Raw genomic sequence first — 19,923 nt, 5'->3', positions numbered from 1 at the left:
GCCATTGCACAAGCAAGAGAGGTCACCTACTTTCTTGCAAGTAGCTCTCAAATACACAGCAGAGACTTTCACAGCTCAGAAAACAATCCCATTCTGTCACTGTCCCGAGTTCTCTGTGGTTCACTTGGACTAACCGTGCTGGATGAAGCACGGTTTTTAATTAGCCAGAACTAAGTGTGAGATATTGTAGCTATGGCTGTTTAGACCCAGCTGGCTTCTGTAGGTTTAGCTACTTTGCCCCTTTGATCTGTTCAGCTCAGCAATGGGAATTTCTGCCTGGGGTCTGCTTTTGCCATTGAGAAGAACCCAGCGCTTGCATCAAGAAACCTTGTCATTTGCCAAACGAATAAACATTTCAGCACTTTGGTTGGATTCATCACTCTGGGTTAAATAACTATACCAAATGGTCAGATCTAAGTGAGTTTAGCTCGTTCAAATTTTGAAAACATTACGTCTTTTTTGGTTTTTCCCTGCTTCCATACCCTGTGGAAAAAACAAAGTATAGTGGTCCCACTTAATGTCTTTATTCCATTTGCCACAAATAAAGAAAGAATTCTGGGTCAAAATATGTACTATGTCCCACCCTAAGTACAGCAAATATTGCAGATGTAGAAGAAATATTATTTAGAGTTTCAAGAGAGAAGAGGGAACATATAGGCATTTGCTGCCATTTCTATGGTATTTTCAGTTCTGGTAAATCCTAAATCATGTAATTTATATGATGCATAGGTAATTTATATGATGCATTTTTCCAGGCAATGTGTATATCACTGGGTGAAGGAGCCTTTAAAGAAGGCTTCTGAGTCTTTACAGGACCACACTTCAGACAGATCCATTTCTAGTCATAGCAGAAAATTAAATATTTGACCTGATTTGCAATTATAACACAAAGAATTTTTTTTTTTAATTATTTTTGGTAGTATCTTACAAATCCATCTGAAAGCCCACACTGTCTTTCAGTCAGCCCTGTGGCACGTGTAACAGTGATCTGCGTGACTCCTTAGACGAGTGTTCAAGCCATGAAGCCAACACTTCATCATCTTCTGGGTCAAAATTTAGTTTACATTCATGTGAAGTGCTACAATACAGATGCCCCCTTCTCTTAAGCAGACTTCACAGATAAAATCTGGTAAATGGGGAGGAGTAGGAAATAGCTAAAGTGATTAGTTTAAGCAACTACCAAGCAATGGTACTTTTCAGCCAGGAAGCTGAAAAGTTTATATCTCTTTGTATCTCTTTGTGGCTTACAGATCCCACACAAATGTTCTTTCTGTCGCTCAGTCCTAGAGTCTGAACTGTGTTTGATCACATCAGCTTCAAATTTGGCCTCGCGTGTCTCCAGGCAGAACCCTTTAAATTGCATATAATCTCAGGTCAACAGGACAACCTATTGTTCAAGTCGTCCTTGCTTCAGTGTAAAGATAAGGGGTTTACTTAGCTACCTGCATTACTGTGAAGTTAAATAATCGTCGAGACGTTCATTGCTTTCCATTGCACAACCAGCCTGATTGGGTTGGCTTTGGGTTGTAAATAAACTAATAACCTTTGGGGAAGGGTAGAGGACACAGTTCATGTAAATTTTCATGTTACTATGTTACTGTGCAGGGTTTTTTGTTCATTTAAGTTCAGTGTGTATATGATGTTACAGAAGTTAGTAATAAGATTGACTAATTTGCTCTAGTCTGTTGGGTTGTACTTAGTGTCTTCGTCCTTGCTATTTGTTTTCTGCCTCTGGTAAACTGATTAAAATGATGTCACCAGTGGATCTCCATAGAAAAAATTAGTTGCGTTAGTGTTACCAACTCAACTGATGCATTCCCACACCTTTCTGATAAATGCCAGCAACCTCCTTGTGCTGATACATAGCATAATCACAGTAAAGATGAGTCTGGCAAGTGGTAGAGGCTGCATATAGGAGGAGCCTTCCTGTCGTGAAGTTCTTCCTATAATCTTTCGGCAGATATTTTGAAAAGAGAGAGGGGAAGCTTTAGAGGAAGGTATAACAACTCCACTAACGACAAAGTAGAGGGTCCAAAGATGGAGACAGGGAAAGCAGCGTGAACACAGTGTGCAACTGGAGTGAAGCCTTGCTGCTGTGCAGCACATAGTATTATCAGGACTGGAGGCTTTGCAGAGACACAGAGCAGCTGAGGAAGGGTTCAGCCTGGGAGAAGGGCTTTGGGGCACGAGAGCAGATGGCGTTTTCCCCACGTCTGGAATCGTGCTCTTGCCTTCTGGTGAGAGGTGTGGGGGCGGGGGGTAGAAATCCCAGAGTGAAGAGGAGAGCTTGAATTCATTGAAGTGATAGCCATCGGAGCATAGGTAGGGCAAGTATTTATTCAAAACGAGCCACCAGAGATGTTTGTCTCCCCTTTCACACAGACGTTCCTGTCACTTCCACTCCGGTCACCGCGTCCTACCACGGCTGCATGACCGTCAAGCTGAGCAGCAAGGCACTGGACTTAGACGAGGCTCTCTACAAGCACAGTGACATCACCTCACATTCCTGTCCTCCAGTCGAGGCGGGTCAGTAGGTACCACTGCAATGCGAAAGTTTTATACTCAGAAACTTTCAATGCTTTTCTTTTTTTTTAAAGATATAAATTATTCAGACCTACCGCACTGCGTGTATAGTTTCTCTTAAACACTGAAGTTACGTAGGAGCTACTGATCCTTATGTCAGATTGATTATCGAAATACTCCTTTGCTTTGAGGTTTAAAGGTTGTAATATATTTGTAAATAGTTCAGAAGACTAATATTAAATAAGCCAAAAGTACAGAATATACCGGAAGTGAATGTTATCTTCAGACTGTAAGAGACAGTTTTATCCGTAATGTGGAAAACCTGGTAATATATGAGCATGGACTGGAAGAAAAAATAATAATTCTGTATTATTTTTTATTACCAAACACTGCTTTCTGATTTGCAAAATATGAGAGAATAAAATATTTACATACAAGTTTTTAATTTACCTGTACTGAGATTATTCTGTTATTTGGAGATAATGACTCAGGCTATGCCTGATGTGGAGATTACACTAGTGGGGTTTTGTTTGCTTGGTTGGTTTGGGTTTTTTGTTTGGAGGTGGGGGGGTTTACGTGCTTATGTCAATATTACGTATCTTCTGGGCTGGAGAGCAAATGGTTGCTGCTATTCTTACTGCTAGAGTTTCTCTTTCTGGTACCACAGATAGAAGACTCAGTTGTGCCCTTTAGAAAAACTCGGTCAACAGAAAACAGAAAACAAAGTTGGGTCAGCAGGAAACAATTAGAAGAAAAGACTCAATAAGTTGAAAGCCATATGGCTTTCGTGTCAATAACCGCTGAAGGCAAATGATGAGGTGTCAAGAATTGGGGAATATTATCTAGCGATGATATATTTTTGCTGCTTAATTTTTAGGTTGGCTCATTCACTGCGAGCTTAGTGGGAGCAGAGAGGCTTGAGACCGTGAGATTGAGCCAGGCCAAAATGCAGTGTGGTGAGAATATGCGTGGGGGTTTACTCAGGAGAGGTTGTAGAGCCATAAAATGCATTCAACTTTTAAGCTGTCCTTGTGAAGTTGGGGTGGGCTTTGCCTAGGCTGCTTTGAGTCGCTTAAATCTTGCTTTATGTGGTCCTTCTCTTGTGTCAGATTAATGAACTGAAAAAGATAGGTATATGCTGTGGTGGAAATCTGAATACTGGGTGGCTAAAGTTACCCCGTGCTTCTGAGAGTTAATGTGGAAAAGGTCTAATTCTACAAGGTCTTTTATAAGTTGTTCCTGGTCATTCTACACCATGTTTTGCCTAATCAAATACAGAGATGACAGATTAGCCTAATAATCCACCCGTGTGACAACATCTGTCACCAAGCTGTGGAGATAGAATGGTCCCAGAGGAAAGGATGGAAGAGGGGGAAGACGATCCCAAACATATTTCCTGGTAAGGATCCCTGCTTTATTTAGCAGAGAAATGGAAGGTACTCTACTAGCCATTAGACAGCATGACATCGTAGCTCTGTGTCATGACCAAATCGGTCAGCAGTAATGCAGTAGGGCAGAAAAGACCAGAGCTCTATCGCTTTCAACCAACGTACTCATTTACACTTACAGAAGGACCTGTCAAGAGACTCTTACGCTCAGGTGTGACCAGATGCAAGTTTGAAAGGATAGTTGCTCACTAGCCAGTAATACCTTACTGGCAGAGTGTGTCTGGGTAGGAAAACCCAGAAGTATTTCTATGAGTTTGCTTTTTTTACTGAGCAAGGGAAACCATGGTATTCCCGAGAGTGCTTTCCGTTAGAGTTGATGACTCTGGATCAACTTGTGTGATGGAGAACCCAAGAAACATCAGGTTAGTATCTCCAGTGAGAGCCGGGAATCCTGAAGATACTGTGGTTAATGGCACTTCCACACTGCAGTGGTTTGTATTTCTGTGTGTTTTTCATGGATATTGTAGTCCTTTACCAAAACACATCTCACATCTTTTCAACTTGGAGTAGCTCTAATGAAAACAGTACAAACTTGGAAAACACCTATTTTTTTAAACCAAGTAGATGAAGCAAACCCTGTTTTACTTTGTTCTTTTCAAAGGAAGCATGTTAGCAAAATAGTGTTATGTGTCTGACATTTTTGTATAATTTCTGTGGTAGATCCCAAAAAACTACCATGTGGCATAAATGAATCACAAACATGTCTGACCTTTGTATTAATGTAAGTGCAGCTCTTTGTGAGGCCAGAATTATTTTGGATCCTGGAAATGTGAATCCTCTGGTACAGTATGGTACTCTCCAGTTTCAGACTTAATATTATGTGTATAAGACTTTAATTCCATTTTCTAAACCAATCTAATTCAGAGCAAAAATTTCTCCAGGACTTTGCATATGTGTGCATGTATGTGAAGGTATTTTGCATAGACCACGGTGCACCCTGACCCAAAGTGTGGTTTAGAAGAGAAAGCCAGAATTAGTAAGTCTGGAGAATGACAGAAAAAGGGGGTTCTTTTGTGTCAAGCTGGATTGTTTTTAATACCCTACAGCAGTACTACGCTGGAGGAAGAGGAAGCTGCTTCTATATACCACTGAAAAGAGGAAAGAAGTGATAAGCATTCCTCCGCTGCTCCTCAGTCACTGTGCTTCAACCCAAGAGAAACATTGATTTTGGTTTTGCTCTGTTAGCAGTCTAGGTGCTCAACTCAAAGGCAGCAAGTCTGTTCTGGGCTTTGAAACCCCAAAAGGAACGCAGGTGGGTCCCCTGGTAGTATTCATAGCAAGTAAAAAGAAGTAAATGTGTAATTCCACTTATGTCATGATCAGGGCGATTGTGCTCTTCACAGCGTGCATTTGCACAAGAACTAAGCATTTTGGATGTGTTAAATTTTTAAAAGAACAGTAATGGTCTCCTCTCCGATTTCTGTTTCTCTCAACCAGGTTCATATACTCACCTCACCTAAGGCACCTTGTCACTGATGTTAACAGCACTGGCTAAAACTTTGCATCTCAGAAAAACCTTCTTAATTGAACAAAATATGGCTTTTACAGTCCATATAAATTAACCTCTGATCTTATGTGTATTAGTACTGAATCTGCTTTTTATACATAGAGGTACAACACATGAATTGACAGAAATTTCTTGAAAGGTGGAAAGTATTATGTAAAAGGATGATTATTCTTTGTTCTATTTTCAACTGGTCTTATGGTGTCACTTCCTTTCAAAGGAAACTGTCAAGTACACTGGTTTTGTTTATTTAGGGGTTTTTTTTAATGTTTTCATAATATGAAGCAGCTGCTTAAAAAGTTAATGAGAAATACCTTCCTTTCTCTGCTTTGCTCTTTGGCCTTTCAGGAAATTTCTATAGCTTCATGGCTGTCTAGACTGTAAGATCTATAGAGCAAGCAGCACCACTGCCCTTCCTGCAGGAGCAAAATGCAGTGAAGGGATGCTGTGGTCTGATGGGTTTTCATGCTGGTGTAGCCACTCCTGCTCCAAAATATGGAGCCATGTGCTAAGACGGATGGATCCCAGCTAATGTGATGCACAGGGTGCACACAACGGGGACAAGACTTTGTTCCCGTCAGTGGCACTGCGACAGGTATTGCTGCTTAGCCTTGTCAACGTATTTTTGTCTCTATACAATAGGACAAAATTTTAAAGCAATACGAAGGAATTCTGACTTTTCATTCATTCTCTTTCAGTCATTGTAAAATGCCCGGACCAGGTCTTGATCAGTTTAAATAACTGGAGTTTAACACAGAATGGTTTTGGTTGCGGTCCTCTTTTGACGAGAAAGGAATTAATTTGAGCACTAAAGTGCAGCTTAAAATACCTGGCTGGAAATTGCACCTTTAGCACACGGACATGACATTTTACTTTGCAGACTAGACTGGTACAAAGTTCTGATAAAATAGTCCCAACAAAATTAACCTTTCTGTTGGAAACTTGTAAGAGGGAACTATTCCTCTGTTCTTTTGTTTTCCTGTCCTTACAAATACACACAGCCTTAGGTACAGTATAAATATACACAGTCATATTTATTGTAAAATAATTGCCACACTTTCATTGGTACAACACTTTCACCAAAAAGGGTTATTAAATAAATGCTACAAGCAAACAAACACCTGATCTCTTCCTACCCAAAATATTGACTCGGAGAGCTCCCGACTACCCACTCGGACAACACAGACTAGAACCCCTCTAAACTGATTTATGAAAGCAGAACATGTATCCAGAGTGTTTTCTTCATTTCTCCTCTTGAAGAAAATTCATTCTGCAGTGTACTGAGAAGGAAACATTTCATGCTTATGGTAGCCAGAAAGCAACACTGCATTTGACTGCAGGCAAACTGGGCGGTGACTGGTCACCCCCCCAGTGACGTGCCTGCCCTTCCATTTCCAGGGTTCTGCTCTGCTCACAGTGAGATGCGGGTAAAAGCAGAGTGGCCGTAACGCACCCCGCGGTGGGTTCTTTGGGAAGTCTGGTGCCTGCACAGCACAGTTTCCAGAGGTTTCTTCAAAACAAAATAAAAGCCTACCAGCTACTTAAAATCAATTCTTTCTTCTATGGTGCATATGGTGGAGGCTTTTCTCCAGGCAAGAAGTAAGTCGGTGTATAGAGGGCTGGAGCATTGGGGGGAAGACCATAGCTGGAGCTGGACTGAGATGGAGGCTGAGTTTCTTCTGATAAAGAAATGTCAGTAGATGATGTTCCTGGAAAATTGCTGGCAGGCTGTATAGAGACAGAGAAAAATACCTTCCTCAGTAAAGGATTACAACCTGATTTGCAGCCCTCTGTTAAGGGTTTGCCATGTAAGTGTTATATAAAAGTCCCATGATTAAATTTCCCATGCATTGTAGCACAACACTCACTTTAGTTTTAAAGCACCTGCTTAAGTATAGCAATGATGGCATCTAGTGAAACAAGACAGATTCCGTCTGTAACCCAAGTCACTTCTAACAGACATTGCGCGTACAGCTAGGCAATGGAGCAGAACAGGAATTTCTGCAGGAAAAGATGCTCTGGCCTCCTGGGTGAGGCACTGCACCTGACTGGCTGGTTAGGTTACGTGTAGCTGCTCGCTTCCAGGCATCACTGTGAAATTTAAATTATCCCAGGTGTAATTATTCTCATTTATAATACTTGCATAAATTCAAGGTCTTATTCCTGTGCCAAATGCAGACTCCTCTTAAGAGAAAATTTTACAGGTGGGTCTGTGTCTCCCTGTAGGTCTTTCACTTCGGCTGTCTCAGCTATAAAGGGGCCTTGGCTGAAAGAGGCACAAAAAATAGAGCTTAGGAAGCAGCCCATGTTCAGGAACAAGCAGAGTTTGTTAAAACAAAAGAATGCATGTAGGGACTAACGTTCTGGATAAAATCCTACCACTGCTTTAAACCAAGTTTTGTCATTGATTTCAAGAGGGTCAGAATTTCACTCTTCCCCTCATATGCCAGTCCATGGGCTTCACCAGAAGAGTTGTGCTCAGCTCCCGCAGGTTCAGGCCTAAAGTGCCTGGAATTTAAAAAAAAAAAAACAAAAAAAAAACCACAAAAAGTAGTAATCATGAATCTTTTTCAAGGGAAATGAAAAATCCGGGCAAGTAAGTGCTGCTCCCTGCTGCTAAAAAAATTCATACAGTCACCATCTAGAAGGCCAGTACCAGGGCTGGCACATGGACAGGGGCATCTCAGAGCTGCCCAGGGCTGGCAGACCCCTGCTCACAGGGCCTGGCTGCTCCGTGGGGCTCCGGGTGAGCAGGGGCCGCTGCCGTGGGTCAGACCCCCGTGGCAAGGAGAATGTTGTCCTGCCTTTGTACAACAGGGTGACACAGAATGGGAACGTCCTGGCAGGAAGGTCAGTGATGCCCTTTAACTCTCCAGGAGGCAGTGCAGGTACACCGACAGACCTGCTAGCTAGCTCTGCTCTAAACGTAGTTACTGTGCTTTTTGGGTGGTTTGAAGAGTTTTTTTATTTATTTTGGAGTTGTTGCTTCCCTCCCCCCTCAAACTGCAGCCACTGTTTCCATCTGTCTGCCTGGAATTGCTTCTGTAACGCGTTCTCCTCTGGCAGGAATGACTGGCACAACCCTTACTGCTGTCATCACCACCAGTCCCTGCACAGCTAATCATTTACCTGACCAGTTGGCAGGCCTGTTCCCAAGACTAGTTGTGACTGAACTGTACCAGTAAGGGATGAGTGATTTTGTTAGCACACGCCACAGTAAACAAAAGAAATGTTGGTTACATCCTTGTCAAAAATGCATTCCTGCTACCACCCTTTCTCTTTTGCATTTGGCTGACAGCTGCTTGTGGACGAGGAAGCGTGAGGTGAACTGAGGAGCGTTTACCCCCCAGCTCAGGTTGTGGTTTTCTTAAAGACTGTTTGCCCCTCCAGCAAGCAGTTATTCAGTGAAAGACTGGATTCAGCAGAAGATTAGGAATGAATGTGCTCAATGGTGGGAGCCACGGCTGAACTCGGGTTCACGGTCTTTGAGCTAACGGAGCTCCGGTCCAGGCAAGTGGGGGCAGCGCTTAGGCTAGGCGTGTTCCATGCCAGACTAAGCCAAGGTGGGATATGTTCCCAGGAGGAAGAACTACTGCTGTGGATTTCCTCTGGTTAAGGTGAGGGTTCAAACTAGAGTTATTAGTTGGTAATTGATTGCTAACTGCTTTACTTCATTAACTGCCATCAAGTCACTGTTTTTCTTCCCTAACTCTTAGCTGAAGAAGGTTTTGCTCCTTTTGTTGTACAGAACCGGCACGTGTGACCTTGCCCCAGCTGGGGGCAGGTACAGGACGACGTGAAATGCAGGGGCTTAGGGACAGTGTTTAGCCAAACCTTTGGTGAGCCAAAGGGAATGCTGAGAAGAGAAGTGTGTCTCGGGGCCCTTATGTCGATCTTGGTCTACGTGGAAGCAAAAACGTTATGCCTTTTGAGATGCCCAAGGGCACCCTCTGCCAGCTGCTCCAGAAGTATGTGTGACTCTCATGTAGACCTTGGCCCACATCAGCCAGCTGTATCTTTAGGCAACTGAACTGCACCCCTAGGACACAGGGTTCAGCCTCGGATTTTGGTGTCTCAGTTATAGGCTCGAGAATGTAGATATCTACGCGCATGACACAGTGACATGTAGCAACTGAATCCCACCCCTCATCAGTGGAAAGGCCTTTGGGGTGCATTTGTAGCACTTATATCGTACATCTTTAGCCTGAGATTATCCACGCGTGGCGCTCTCCGTGGATTTTAAAGGGTAGACCAGTTCAGGCAGGCTCTCCTACACTATGGACAGCTAGAGCTCAATTCAGTTGCCCACATGTAAGCGTCCAGCCCTTTTGGGGTGCCATGGGATATCGCAGACATCCACACAGATGTGACATGGGGACTACAGGACCTGGACCCTCCCGGAGCGGCAGTAGCGGCCGGGTGGCTTCCTAATCTCATGATCAGGCAGCCCTAGATCCCTACATGCGACAGCCCCTGCATTTAGCCAGATGAATCCCAGCCCCAGGGCCCGTAGTTGCCTTAAGGACTAGGACCAGTTGAGCAGGGCTTATGAAGGCCTGAATCCAGCAGCTGGGCACTGCTTGGAGGACTTAGATGGGTCATGAAGACCTCCAGCCCCATGGATTCAGCCCCCAGCTCTCAAGTAATGGAAGCGGATGATGGTTATGCTTCTGGCTGTTCCTAATTTGGCCTGCTTCTAACGTTCACCATTTATAGCTTTGAGTAAGGTTATTATGATTTTTTAACTTGTATACTGATGCAGAAATTACTTCTCTCCAAACTACAACATAGTGAGCTCATACATGCAGGAAGGCGGCTTGCCTCTTCCCCCCCCCCCCCCCCCCCCGAAAAGGATTAAGCGCTTTCCCTTTTGGAGCCCAGTGCTTCTTGCTAACCTCTCCTGGCTTGGGGACAGCTGGTGGTGTCTGCCTCTGGATGTTATGAAAGGGAGAGAAGACAAATGAACACACTTCTTAGAAAAAGCAGAAATCTAGGAAAAGAACTCTGTTTCGGAATGCAGTTAAGAATTTGGGGTAAATATGATATATTTCTGTTTCTCAGTGGACACAGGACTGAACAGTTACAATTGATCCTCATGAGTACTTACATGCATCTTTTCAGCTTAACTGCTTTCTTTCATCTGTTTTTATCCCCGTCTCTCTCTACTCTTGGCTACATGCTAACAACTCTGCAGAACAGCACAGCTTTTCAGCTAAAAGCAAACAAAAAGAGATGTTCTTTTTTTCCTCTCAACCCATGGTCTCCAAAAGTGCCTGGCCCCATTTATGTTAATAAATAAGACATGCCAAGGACTGTTCTCTGGCTGTGAAGCCAACTGGCACAGCACATATCACATCCCTACAGCTGAACTCCTATCACCAAACCAGCGTGACTGTCTGTATGCACACTACCTACCAGGAACTGCCCTTGCCGGCTTCTGAGCCCTTCCTGAGCATTGCTGGGAGACTGTTAGGTGGTCTAGGCCAAACCCATACCAGGAGCATGCTAACAATTCACTGGTGTGGGTGATCATCATGTCCCAGTACTTGTGCCAGGTAGCTTCTTGGCCCTGAGCAGATGTGGAGAGCTGGTCCACAGCTACTTCATGCTAAACATGCAGTGTTTTCAATTAACAAGTATTGCAAAACTTGTGGTACCTATTGGTCTAGCACTGCACAGCCAAAGTATAAGAAGCCATTGGACAGAACAAAACAGTCTTACTGTGCTTTAAAAAACCTAAACTCCTATGATTGCTTCAGGGTCCCAGTACATTCAGCTGTTTACCAGCTCACCTGACATTCTTCACCTCGCTTGGGGGCAGGAAAAAAAAAAAAGCAAACACCATCCTCAGCACCACTCCCTGCATTTTCCAGGCCAGCTCTGGCTGGACATGGCACAGGTTTGGAGCCCGACTTGCACCTCATCTTTCTGAAAGAGGCGAAGCAGTGTTGACTCAGCTCATGTCGCATCCCCTCCCACAAGGGGAGAAAGCTGCACCTCTGGCAGCTTTCTGTACCTGTCTCCCGGCGGTGTCCTGTAGCAGATGCTTATAGGAAGCTAAAGAAAAAGGGCTCCATCTTCTGATGAGGCCCCGTTGGTTCTTGTGGCAGGCAGCCATGTGGGGACTTGCTGGGCTGCAAGTGACACCTGAATCCCTGTATTTAACAGCAGCTGATGTTCCTAACCCTTCATTTATACTCTTCCACAACATTCTGTGGCATTTGAATCTTCACTGGTGTGTAAAAACACTTCCTATTTCACAGACATCTTATTCTCTCCCCTTTCTTGTCTCCTTTCCATCTGATGAGTCCTAGTCTACTTATCTCCATATTAAGAGTAAGGTGGGCTAAGGTGTGTAAACTTTTCTGCCAAATCCTGTGTGTATCAGATGCTTCCTTTGGCTTCCTCAGTGCCTCTGTTGCTGCTTTATCTTGCCCAACATGGGGACTGTGTTATCTTGCCCAACATGGGGACTGTGTTCACCTTCATGACTGCTGCAGCACGGTTCTAATCCCACACTGGGATTCCTGGTCAGCAGACAGAGTCCAAAGGACAACCAGAGAAAAGCTGAGATCTGAGAACAGACTTGAGCACTCGGCCCAGACTAAGTCATCCCAGAGTTGGGATCCAACTTCCTTGCCTCGTTTCAAATGCCCAGGAGCCAAGATCTACCACTGCAGAGTTTGTACTCAGTAGCAGCTTATGCTTTTCTGATGAAGTAAGAAGGGTGCCGTTTTGTACTGTACCTGAAGAGGCAACGGGTAGGATGGATACGTAGAAATAGTTGCTGCAGAAGGACAGAAGCCAGCATATGTCAGGATCTGCTGGGCAGGATTGTACAGGATCTGAGGAGGAGGTGCAGCACTGAAAGCAATTTGGGACAGAGGTACCTGTTGAGCACAGAAGACAACAATTTATCAGCAGGGTGCAGAGGGGGCTGGAGCAGGAACTGGTCCTAACACAAGCAGCTAGGCAATTTAACAACTTGCTATTTTCCAGCACAATACCAGTACTACAAGAAAACAAGGAGCAGACAGAACGAGAGGAGGGTGTATCTGCAGTGAATTTTCTGACCAGAAATACACAGCTATTTTAATCTTCTCCCCTTGGAAAAAGACGGCTGGTGCTTCCCTAGCACCAGTTACAGAAGCACTGGCAGGACTCCAGACCCGAGACACCCTCAAGAGCACAGCATGTAGCTCTGACCGCCTCTTCTTATTCCCTCCAGCACCAAACACCCAGTCCTTCACAATCTGCTGCAGACTCCTTCCAACAGCAACTACCTGATGCCCTCATTCTCTTCTCTCTGCTTTCATACTCAGATCTACAAAGGTCTCCCTTTCCAGACCATTTGCTCTTCTTTCACAGCTCCCTCTCGCTTGTGAAATGGAGTTTGCTGCTGGCTGTCCAATACCACCCCCCACGTGCATATTTCATTCCTACTGCAGAAAATCCTTCATCGTATCCCATGGCTTTATTGGCATGTCCCTTAACTGCAACGTGAGAGGAGCTTTGCAGGAAGCAGTAATAGCTCATATTAAACCAGCTAATACAACTGGGGGAGGAAAAAAAAAAGAAGAGCAAAAGCTGAATGTGAAAGGGGGCATGTGTTAAACCCTAAACCCCTGTGCTATATAACCATTTGTGAAGGACAGTAGAGCTCTGTGAAAGATTTTCATGTCCCTCTGTTTTGCAAAGTGAGACAAATCCAGTGGTTTCTGTTCTCTCCTTTGTTTTTGTTAGCAGATTCCTCTGCATGAGAGCATGGAATTTTCTTTTTACTGAAATAATAAAATATGGTGGTTGCCAAACAAATGCTGAAAGCAGCAGCCAGGATGTTGTGGGGGTTTTTTGGCATTTCCTTTCAGTTTTATCAGTGAGAGACATAAATCACTGCATCCTCTGGAGATAGTGTGAGATCTCTCTGTGATTGAGAAAGAGGTCCATTAATTGTGTTTGTAGAAGAAAAACATTGTCTAAGTCACTGACGTACCACATGAGGTTACCTGACAGTCTATGCCTTAGCTCGCTGAAAACATTTAGCACCCCAGGAGCTGGTGCAGAGAAAGGCTGGGTCGAAATCAGAGAGCCTATTTCATGGCAGAAGGCAAGTCTCTTATCTTCAAGGTACCCTCCTCAAAACACCTCCTTCCTACCCGCCCGGCTGGGTGGATAAGGTGGGGAGAAATGGAGAGACGCTGCCTTTCAAGAAGCAGCTAATGAGCTTGCCTCAGACCAAAGGTTTGGGGCCAGAGACGTGGCCAACGGCAGCCGGGGCTCGGCCGTGCCTAGAGTGGCAGTGCCCGTCCTGGGAGGAGGGAGGCCCTGCCGTGATCAGATCCTTCTGGCTATGGACAAAAAGGCGGCAAGAAATGCTTTTTTTTGCCCAGCGTGAAGCACAGATGCCTATTCTTCATCTGTCACCAGCTCTCTGGTGTGGGTCCCTTCGGGTGCTGCTGTCCTTCTCCCAGGAACCTCTCTCGGTCCTCTTACGTTCTCTCTGTCCGCAGCAGCAACGCTCTGCAATTGCTAAGGATGAACATCATAAGAGTCCTAGAAGACAGTTTTGGGGAGTCACCCACCCCAAATCCACTGATCGGAGCACCTTGTTATCAAGCTAGCTGGTCTCAGCCTGGAGCCAGCAATGATTTGCAGGAACTGAAGGTGGTTAAATGCTTTTATCAACTATTCCAGTGATGACACTATGTTAAATTGGTCACACAAAATAGAATGGTTGGTGGAGACATTTTAAACTGAATCACCACCCAAGTTAAAGAGATAAGGAGCTGTGAACCGCCAGGGAGCCGTGGGGAAGCCAGGTAATGCTGGGGGGGGGCTCTCTGGCCGCCCCCCACCTGTTCATGCAAGCTGCTGCCAAAGCATTTATTTCTGAGCCACAACTACTTTTAACGTCAGACTGCACCTTTAGGTGCACAAGTGCTAAGACAGGAACACATGGCAAGTAGCTCAGTAATTAGGGGTTCATTTTGTTTTCCTTCTTAGAGCATGGTGAGAGAAGAGGAGAGGGGATAAGGAAATGATATTTAATCTGTTCAGATTCCCTTGAGGACTCCAAGCAGGAGACTAATTGAACAAAAAACAGCCAGCAACCCCCCCAGGACCATCAGTAGATCTGATTAATGCAACCCTAAACTCAGGGCAGGCAGATTCCTTGGCAAGGTGTGTCAGGAAAACATCTACAAGTCATCCAGTGAATACTGGGGCAGGGAAGGCAGTTTCTAGATTAACTCTTAGAACCAGCAAGTGAAGTTTTCCATGCATTTCTTCATCTCTGTCTTCTGTAAAAAATAATCACAGTGTTTTACCATTTTGGATGCTCCAAGAACATACTTCTATTGACATTATATCTTAATCTGCTTTTTGTTAAAGGTGACTTTAAGGTAGCTGCCTAGCCACTGTCCTCTATCCCAGCACACCGTAGATCTGAAAAGGAGGGTACGTCGTAACCACTGCAGCTCCCCCAGCACCCAACAGATCACAGAGGACGGCCTGATGGGTGACACGGGAGCCACTGAGAGCTGACACCTTGGGGGTCAGGAGAGGATGAAATGTTTCCCACTGAGCCAGCACAGCCCTCTGGCAGGCAGCAAAACCGTGGGGAGCATGCCAGGGTCTGCAGGGAATTTGTCACAAGAAAGAAAACCCGCAACAACCAAAACAACACTTCTCTTTTTTTTTCTGTCCAGGAAATGCGATGGGTTTAGAGGCAACGGCACTGTTTTGCAAACTCTCCCCTTTGTAACATGTTTTGGCTGCCAGCGTTCCCCAGAGATAAACACGATGTTTTTTTGTTTCACTAGTCAGCCTGGCTCTGTGTTTTCTGGAAGCCAACCTCGGAGCAATGCCCTGAGGCCTTTCAGCGGGCTTTGCGGCTCTCCCTGCAAAATGCCAGTGAACATTTCAGTGGAAAGGTGACATCCTGAAAGAAAGAAAATTGTTCTCCCGCACATTTTGAAGGGGATTTTTTCTTATTTCAGTTCCATGCCCCCTTCTCTCCCTCTTCTGCTTGATGTTTTCTTGGCCCTCATCTTCCCCCAAGAGTTACTCCTTTCATAACGAAAGCAAGCAGCAGATCAGCAAACCAGCTCCACTATGTCACTCCGAAGGACCCCGGAAAAGCACAGGCAGGAGCAAGGAGCAATCATTGCATTTTGGATTGCTGCTTTAGTAACACTTTCACAAGCATAGCATGGCTCCTGTGCTGAGGTAACTGACACAAACTCATCTTTCCCTTAAGCTCACGAGGGTTTTGTTTCTCCTCCCGCTGCAGGAGAGACATTAAACAGCTTATTCAGATCAGGTTTGTAGCTGGAGCCCTGACAGACTTGCCCTAGCCGAGCCAAGGGGAAGCTGCACATCTACTGCTGCTGCAATTTCCTTGCACGGCTTTATTCTTGAGCCAGGCTCTGCAACCCAGCAAGGGAACGTGCCAGGCTCTGGGTACCCCAGTTCTCCCAGGAACGTCTCCTAGTCTCCTCGCAAGCAGCACAGTGATGACTGCCGCACAGCACAGAGGTGTGGGAGCTCACCCTGCTACAGAGCATCAGCCCAAATCCGGCGTAAGCTTCGGTTTGTGTAAGACGATTAGGTGGACTCAGGCTGGCTCCCTGCACCCTTCCGCACCTCGGGGGAGCACTAGCAACTCCCACAGGTGCCCTTCGTGGAGGCACTCACAGCAATCTGGTAGGCAGGGGAAAATACATAGCAGCGCTGGAAAGCTGTAGTGTTCTACCAAAGACTTACTGTAGATGATTCCTGCCTTCCTCTCCTCATGTAGCTCTTCCCCTCGTTTCTCACTGTCATCGTTTCTGCTCCCCTTCTGCCATTCCTCCTCTCACAGGGAGGGGATGAATTAAGCTGGGAAAGCTGCTTCCACTCCTTCCCATCAAGCAGCTGCAACTCTTCACTGGCTGGCTGCAATTTGTTATCAAGTCCTTGCAAGAGTCCCATCACATAAAAGACAGCGCAGCTGCGTATTTCTTACATGCGAAGGCTCAGTGTGCTTGTTTGCCTTAAGCTAGAGAGAGGAATATTTCCAGCAAACATTTTGCAACACCTCACAAAGGCGAATTTCAAATAATTCATGTGGCTCTGCTCTGTCACATGGTTTTAAGCACCTGACACATGTTGTAGATACCCTGGACTTGCTTGCTAAGGGATGCTGGGGGGGCAAGAGCAGGGCCTGGATGGCCTCCACTCTCACTGGGCCCTTGGCTCACTGGCTGCCAGCTCTGAGCAGCTCTTTCTCTCTAGTCTGCCCCCTCCCCAGCACACACCTCACCTGTCTCTCTTGCTTTCTCTTCCCTGCTCCATCCCTCTCTTCTTTCCTTTCCCCTGTCTTTCTATTTAGTTTTCTCCTCTGGAACAGTCACCAGAAACCTCACGGATCTCAGATGACCTGTGCTGCTATCATAACCTCCCTTTGGCTCCTGTACTTCACCCCCATCCCCACGCCTCTGCCCGTTTAGTTTGGAAGCTCTTTGGGCTGGGACCATCTACTCTTCTGAGTGCCTAGTAAATCATGAGCCACTCGGTCGGTCTTTAGGCAGTGCTTTAGCAAACATGACCGCTGACAGTGATAATGTCAGGAACAGCAACTTCACCCTTTTAACATGTCAGAAAATGTAGGCAGATGAGGCACTGTATTACAGAATCCCTCCTAGCACACGGCCTCTTCTGAATGCAGTGGTGCACAGCAGCACATGGTGCTGTGGCACAGGGAGCAGTTAGAGGATAGCATTCCTTAGTGAAACAAGAGGAGGTTAATGTGACCTGACTACAACCGTTTAAATAAAAACTTGAGTTAATCCCCATTCTTGGGAAAAGATCTACATAAGGTTAAATAGTCACACCTAGGACTTGAGTTTTACATGTTAGCTACAAACTTGCATCCTCAAACTCTGTGCTGGCCCACATGTTCAGTGCTGAATTAGAGGGAAAAAAAGAGCCACTAAGTGAATTGACAGCATCTGTTCACACAGACGCCTGATTTTTCCTTTCCAATCATGTATTTGACCAGGCTTGACCTACTTAGCTGTGAGCAGCTGGCAACAGCTTAGCCTAAAGATATGACTCCAGACTCCCAGATCACACAGGCAATATGTTTAAAGTGTCTCCTTCGTACACTTACGCTTCCTTGGTTTTAACCCGCTTGATAACACCAACAAGCACCGAAGTCCTCACAGAAAGCAAAAGACTGAGCCTTACCATGTCTTTAAATGCCCCAAGAATGGCTGCCGTAATAATCCCCAGAAACAACCCGATGATGTTGAGGACTGTGGAGGACCACAGCAGCCTATAGAGGTGAACCACATCCTGACAGCCGCTCACACCGAGAAATTCGTAGTAGCTGGCAGACTGCTCTGAACTGAAAGGGAATGCAGACAACGTCACTGCTGTGGGAATGGTTTTGCATATAATACAGAGCACCAGAGGATCTGAATCCCTCCTGCTTACTTTCCTCTTTGGCAAAGGACTTCATCCATGCTCCCACCAAAGAGTGCTCAGATGAACTGGAGAAAGCTCTACTGTAGACAAATACTGGCTCTGTTAATGCCAGCATTAGACACGTAGTCCAACGAATACCAGCCCTAGTTTGGCTGATTGCTGTTGTGCACCAGCAGGGACTCTTTTTTTTTCTTTTTTTTTTTTCTGAGGGTCTCTGAACACAGGCATAGTCCTGACGTATGGATGCTGCCCTTGTCATTTAGCTACCAGCTAAAGCATGCTTCACACTGCTTGTTTTGCCAGTTCACCTGGAAATCTGCTAGCATCTTTAACACTGGGAAAGGCAAGTTGCTTAAGCATTAATTCAACCACAGGAAAGGAGATTTTGCCAGCTGGCTACATTTGTTTATGGGGTCTGTGGTTCCAAATTAACAGATGCAGTTCCAAATTAACAGTACAGTATAAAGTTGTGCCTTTACACTACGGACTGTACTATCCAGAAATCTTTGTTTGTTTATATTCCTACATTGCACTGGTTATTGTAAATCAGGCATGTTGTGAAGTCGATCCTGATTGTCTTGCTGAAAGTCAGAAATATCCTACTGCAAAATTTGAAACCACAGTTTCCTGTGGTTCCTTCCAGTACCTGCCTTAATGCTAGCCCACTAATGAGCTCCTAGAGCAGCTATTTGAGTTGGAAAGATGTTTTAAATGCCAAGTCTGGTTTTGGACTGTTAGGAAATTGCCATCAGCTTATGGTGGAAACCAGAAGTGAGAAGTTTGTGCTCACTCTTCTGTTCCTCCATGCCCAGCACATGGGGCAGTAGTGGGGATGGTGGTTAGGGAAAGCTCTGCAGAGGAAGGTATCAGCATGGAGAAACTCACAACATTTCTGGGAAGAACCAAGCCGAGCATGGCAATTCCTGGAAATGACCAATTATTTGTTGTGGGGCATGGTTCTGGCACTGCAGATCCACTACTGTTGAGTTCACTTAAGCCCTGTCATGAGCCCAGACATTGCTTAACTAAACCTCTAGCTTCAGCTGCCGTGAGGCTGAGGAAATCTGAGTTGGAATCCTGGCTGTGTACCGGTCTGTTGCATGACTGACACAAAGTCACTTTGTGAGACTGTGTCTCGTCCTACTTCTCTGTAGCTGGCCTACGAACTGGAACTGCCAAATCTGTAGAGCAGCAAGACTGCTTCTTTACTCCAGATTTGTCCATGCCAGTGCCATAAAATCTTGCTGTGCACTGTGGATTGCTGACAATGGCACTCACTTTGTGTCTCTTGTGTGCATGGAAATACACATGCACAGAGGACTTCCCTCTAGTCCCAGATTTCATTTTGCTTCTCTAGTTGAGTCAGGATCTGGGCAAGAGCAGAAGCCTTGTGTAGAAGCCTCATTGTGCCAGCCTCATTCCCCTACACCTAAAATGTTCATGTCTGGCAGCACACTAGCCAAGGTTTACAGAGGACTGAGGTTATTCAGGGCTGCTAGCATGTGAAAAGGAGGCAAAACCAAAATAAAACAGGAGACGTAAGAAGGAAGAAAGATGAGAAATACATAGAGGGAAAGAAAGAAGACTGACTGTGGGTGAACTGTAGAGGGTTGCAGAGGTTGCATGATTGTGCATGATAAGATGATACTGAGGTGTGCAGAGGTAGAAGACCTGCTCTGGGAAATTCTCCCCAGTTTCTTGTATGCAGCAAGACATGATGCTGCTTGCAGCTGAAATCTCTGTGTGCCAGGTGGCCAGTCAGTTGTGCTAGTTCATCTGTCTTCCACATTATAAACCCTTGGACTTTACTGTGATGTAGTTTTCCTAATCACCTTTTTAACTCCTGTTAAATTAATGCATGGCAACCCTTGCTAACCTTTGGCTGATCTTTGTAAGCATATCCAGACATTTCCTTTCTTATCTTCTGACATCTCATGCTTTGGTAACGATGAAGTCAAATGGACAGCTTCAGAAAACACT

At 45.2% G+C, this 19,923-nt stretch overlaps 2 protein-coding genes across 5 annotated transcripts in view; one reads left to right on the top strand and one right to left on the bottom strand.

The window, feature by feature from the left end:
• Positions 1 to 2,968, top strand: part of GAS6 (growth arrest specific 6) — a 41,377-nt gene extending 38,409 nt beyond the window's left edge. The window contains exon 15 of the mRNA XM_049834090.1: positions 2,383 to 2,968. Coding sequence (XP_049690047.1) covers positions 2,383 to 2,534 — 152 coding nt within the window. The 3' untranslated portion in view covers positions 2,535 to 2,968. The remainder of the gene's footprint in view (positions 1 to 2,382) is intronic.
• A 3,539-nt stretch (positions 2,969 to 6,507) lies between these two features.
• Positions 6,508 to 19,923, bottom strand: part of TMEM255B (transmembrane protein 255B) — an 84,310-nt gene continuing 70,894 nt past the window's right edge. For all 4 annotated transcript variants that reach the window (XM_049834097.1, XM_049834100.1, XM_049834098.1 and 1 more), the window contains 3 exons: positions 17,704 to 17,863; positions 12,222 to 12,365; positions 6,508 to 7,203 (listed from right to left, as the gene is read on the bottom strand). In XM_049834097.1, the coding sequence (XP_049690054.1) occupies positions 7,036 to 7,203; positions 12,222 to 12,365; positions 17,704 to 17,863 (472 nt within the window). In that variant the 3' untranslated portion in view covers positions 6,508 to 7,035. The remainder of the gene's footprint in view (positions 7,204 to 12,221; positions 12,366 to 17,703; positions 17,864 to 19,923) is intronic.

Source organism: Accipiter gentilis, chromosome 31 (assembly GCF_929443795.1).
Source record: "Accipiter gentilis chromosome 31, bAccGen1.1, whole genome shotgun sequence".
Lineage (NCBI taxonomy): Eukaryota > Metazoa > Chordata > Aves > Accipitriformes > Accipitridae > Astur > Astur gentilis.
Note: the sequence above shows the minus strand (reverse complement) of the source record. Positions and strands in the feature narration are given on the sequence as shown.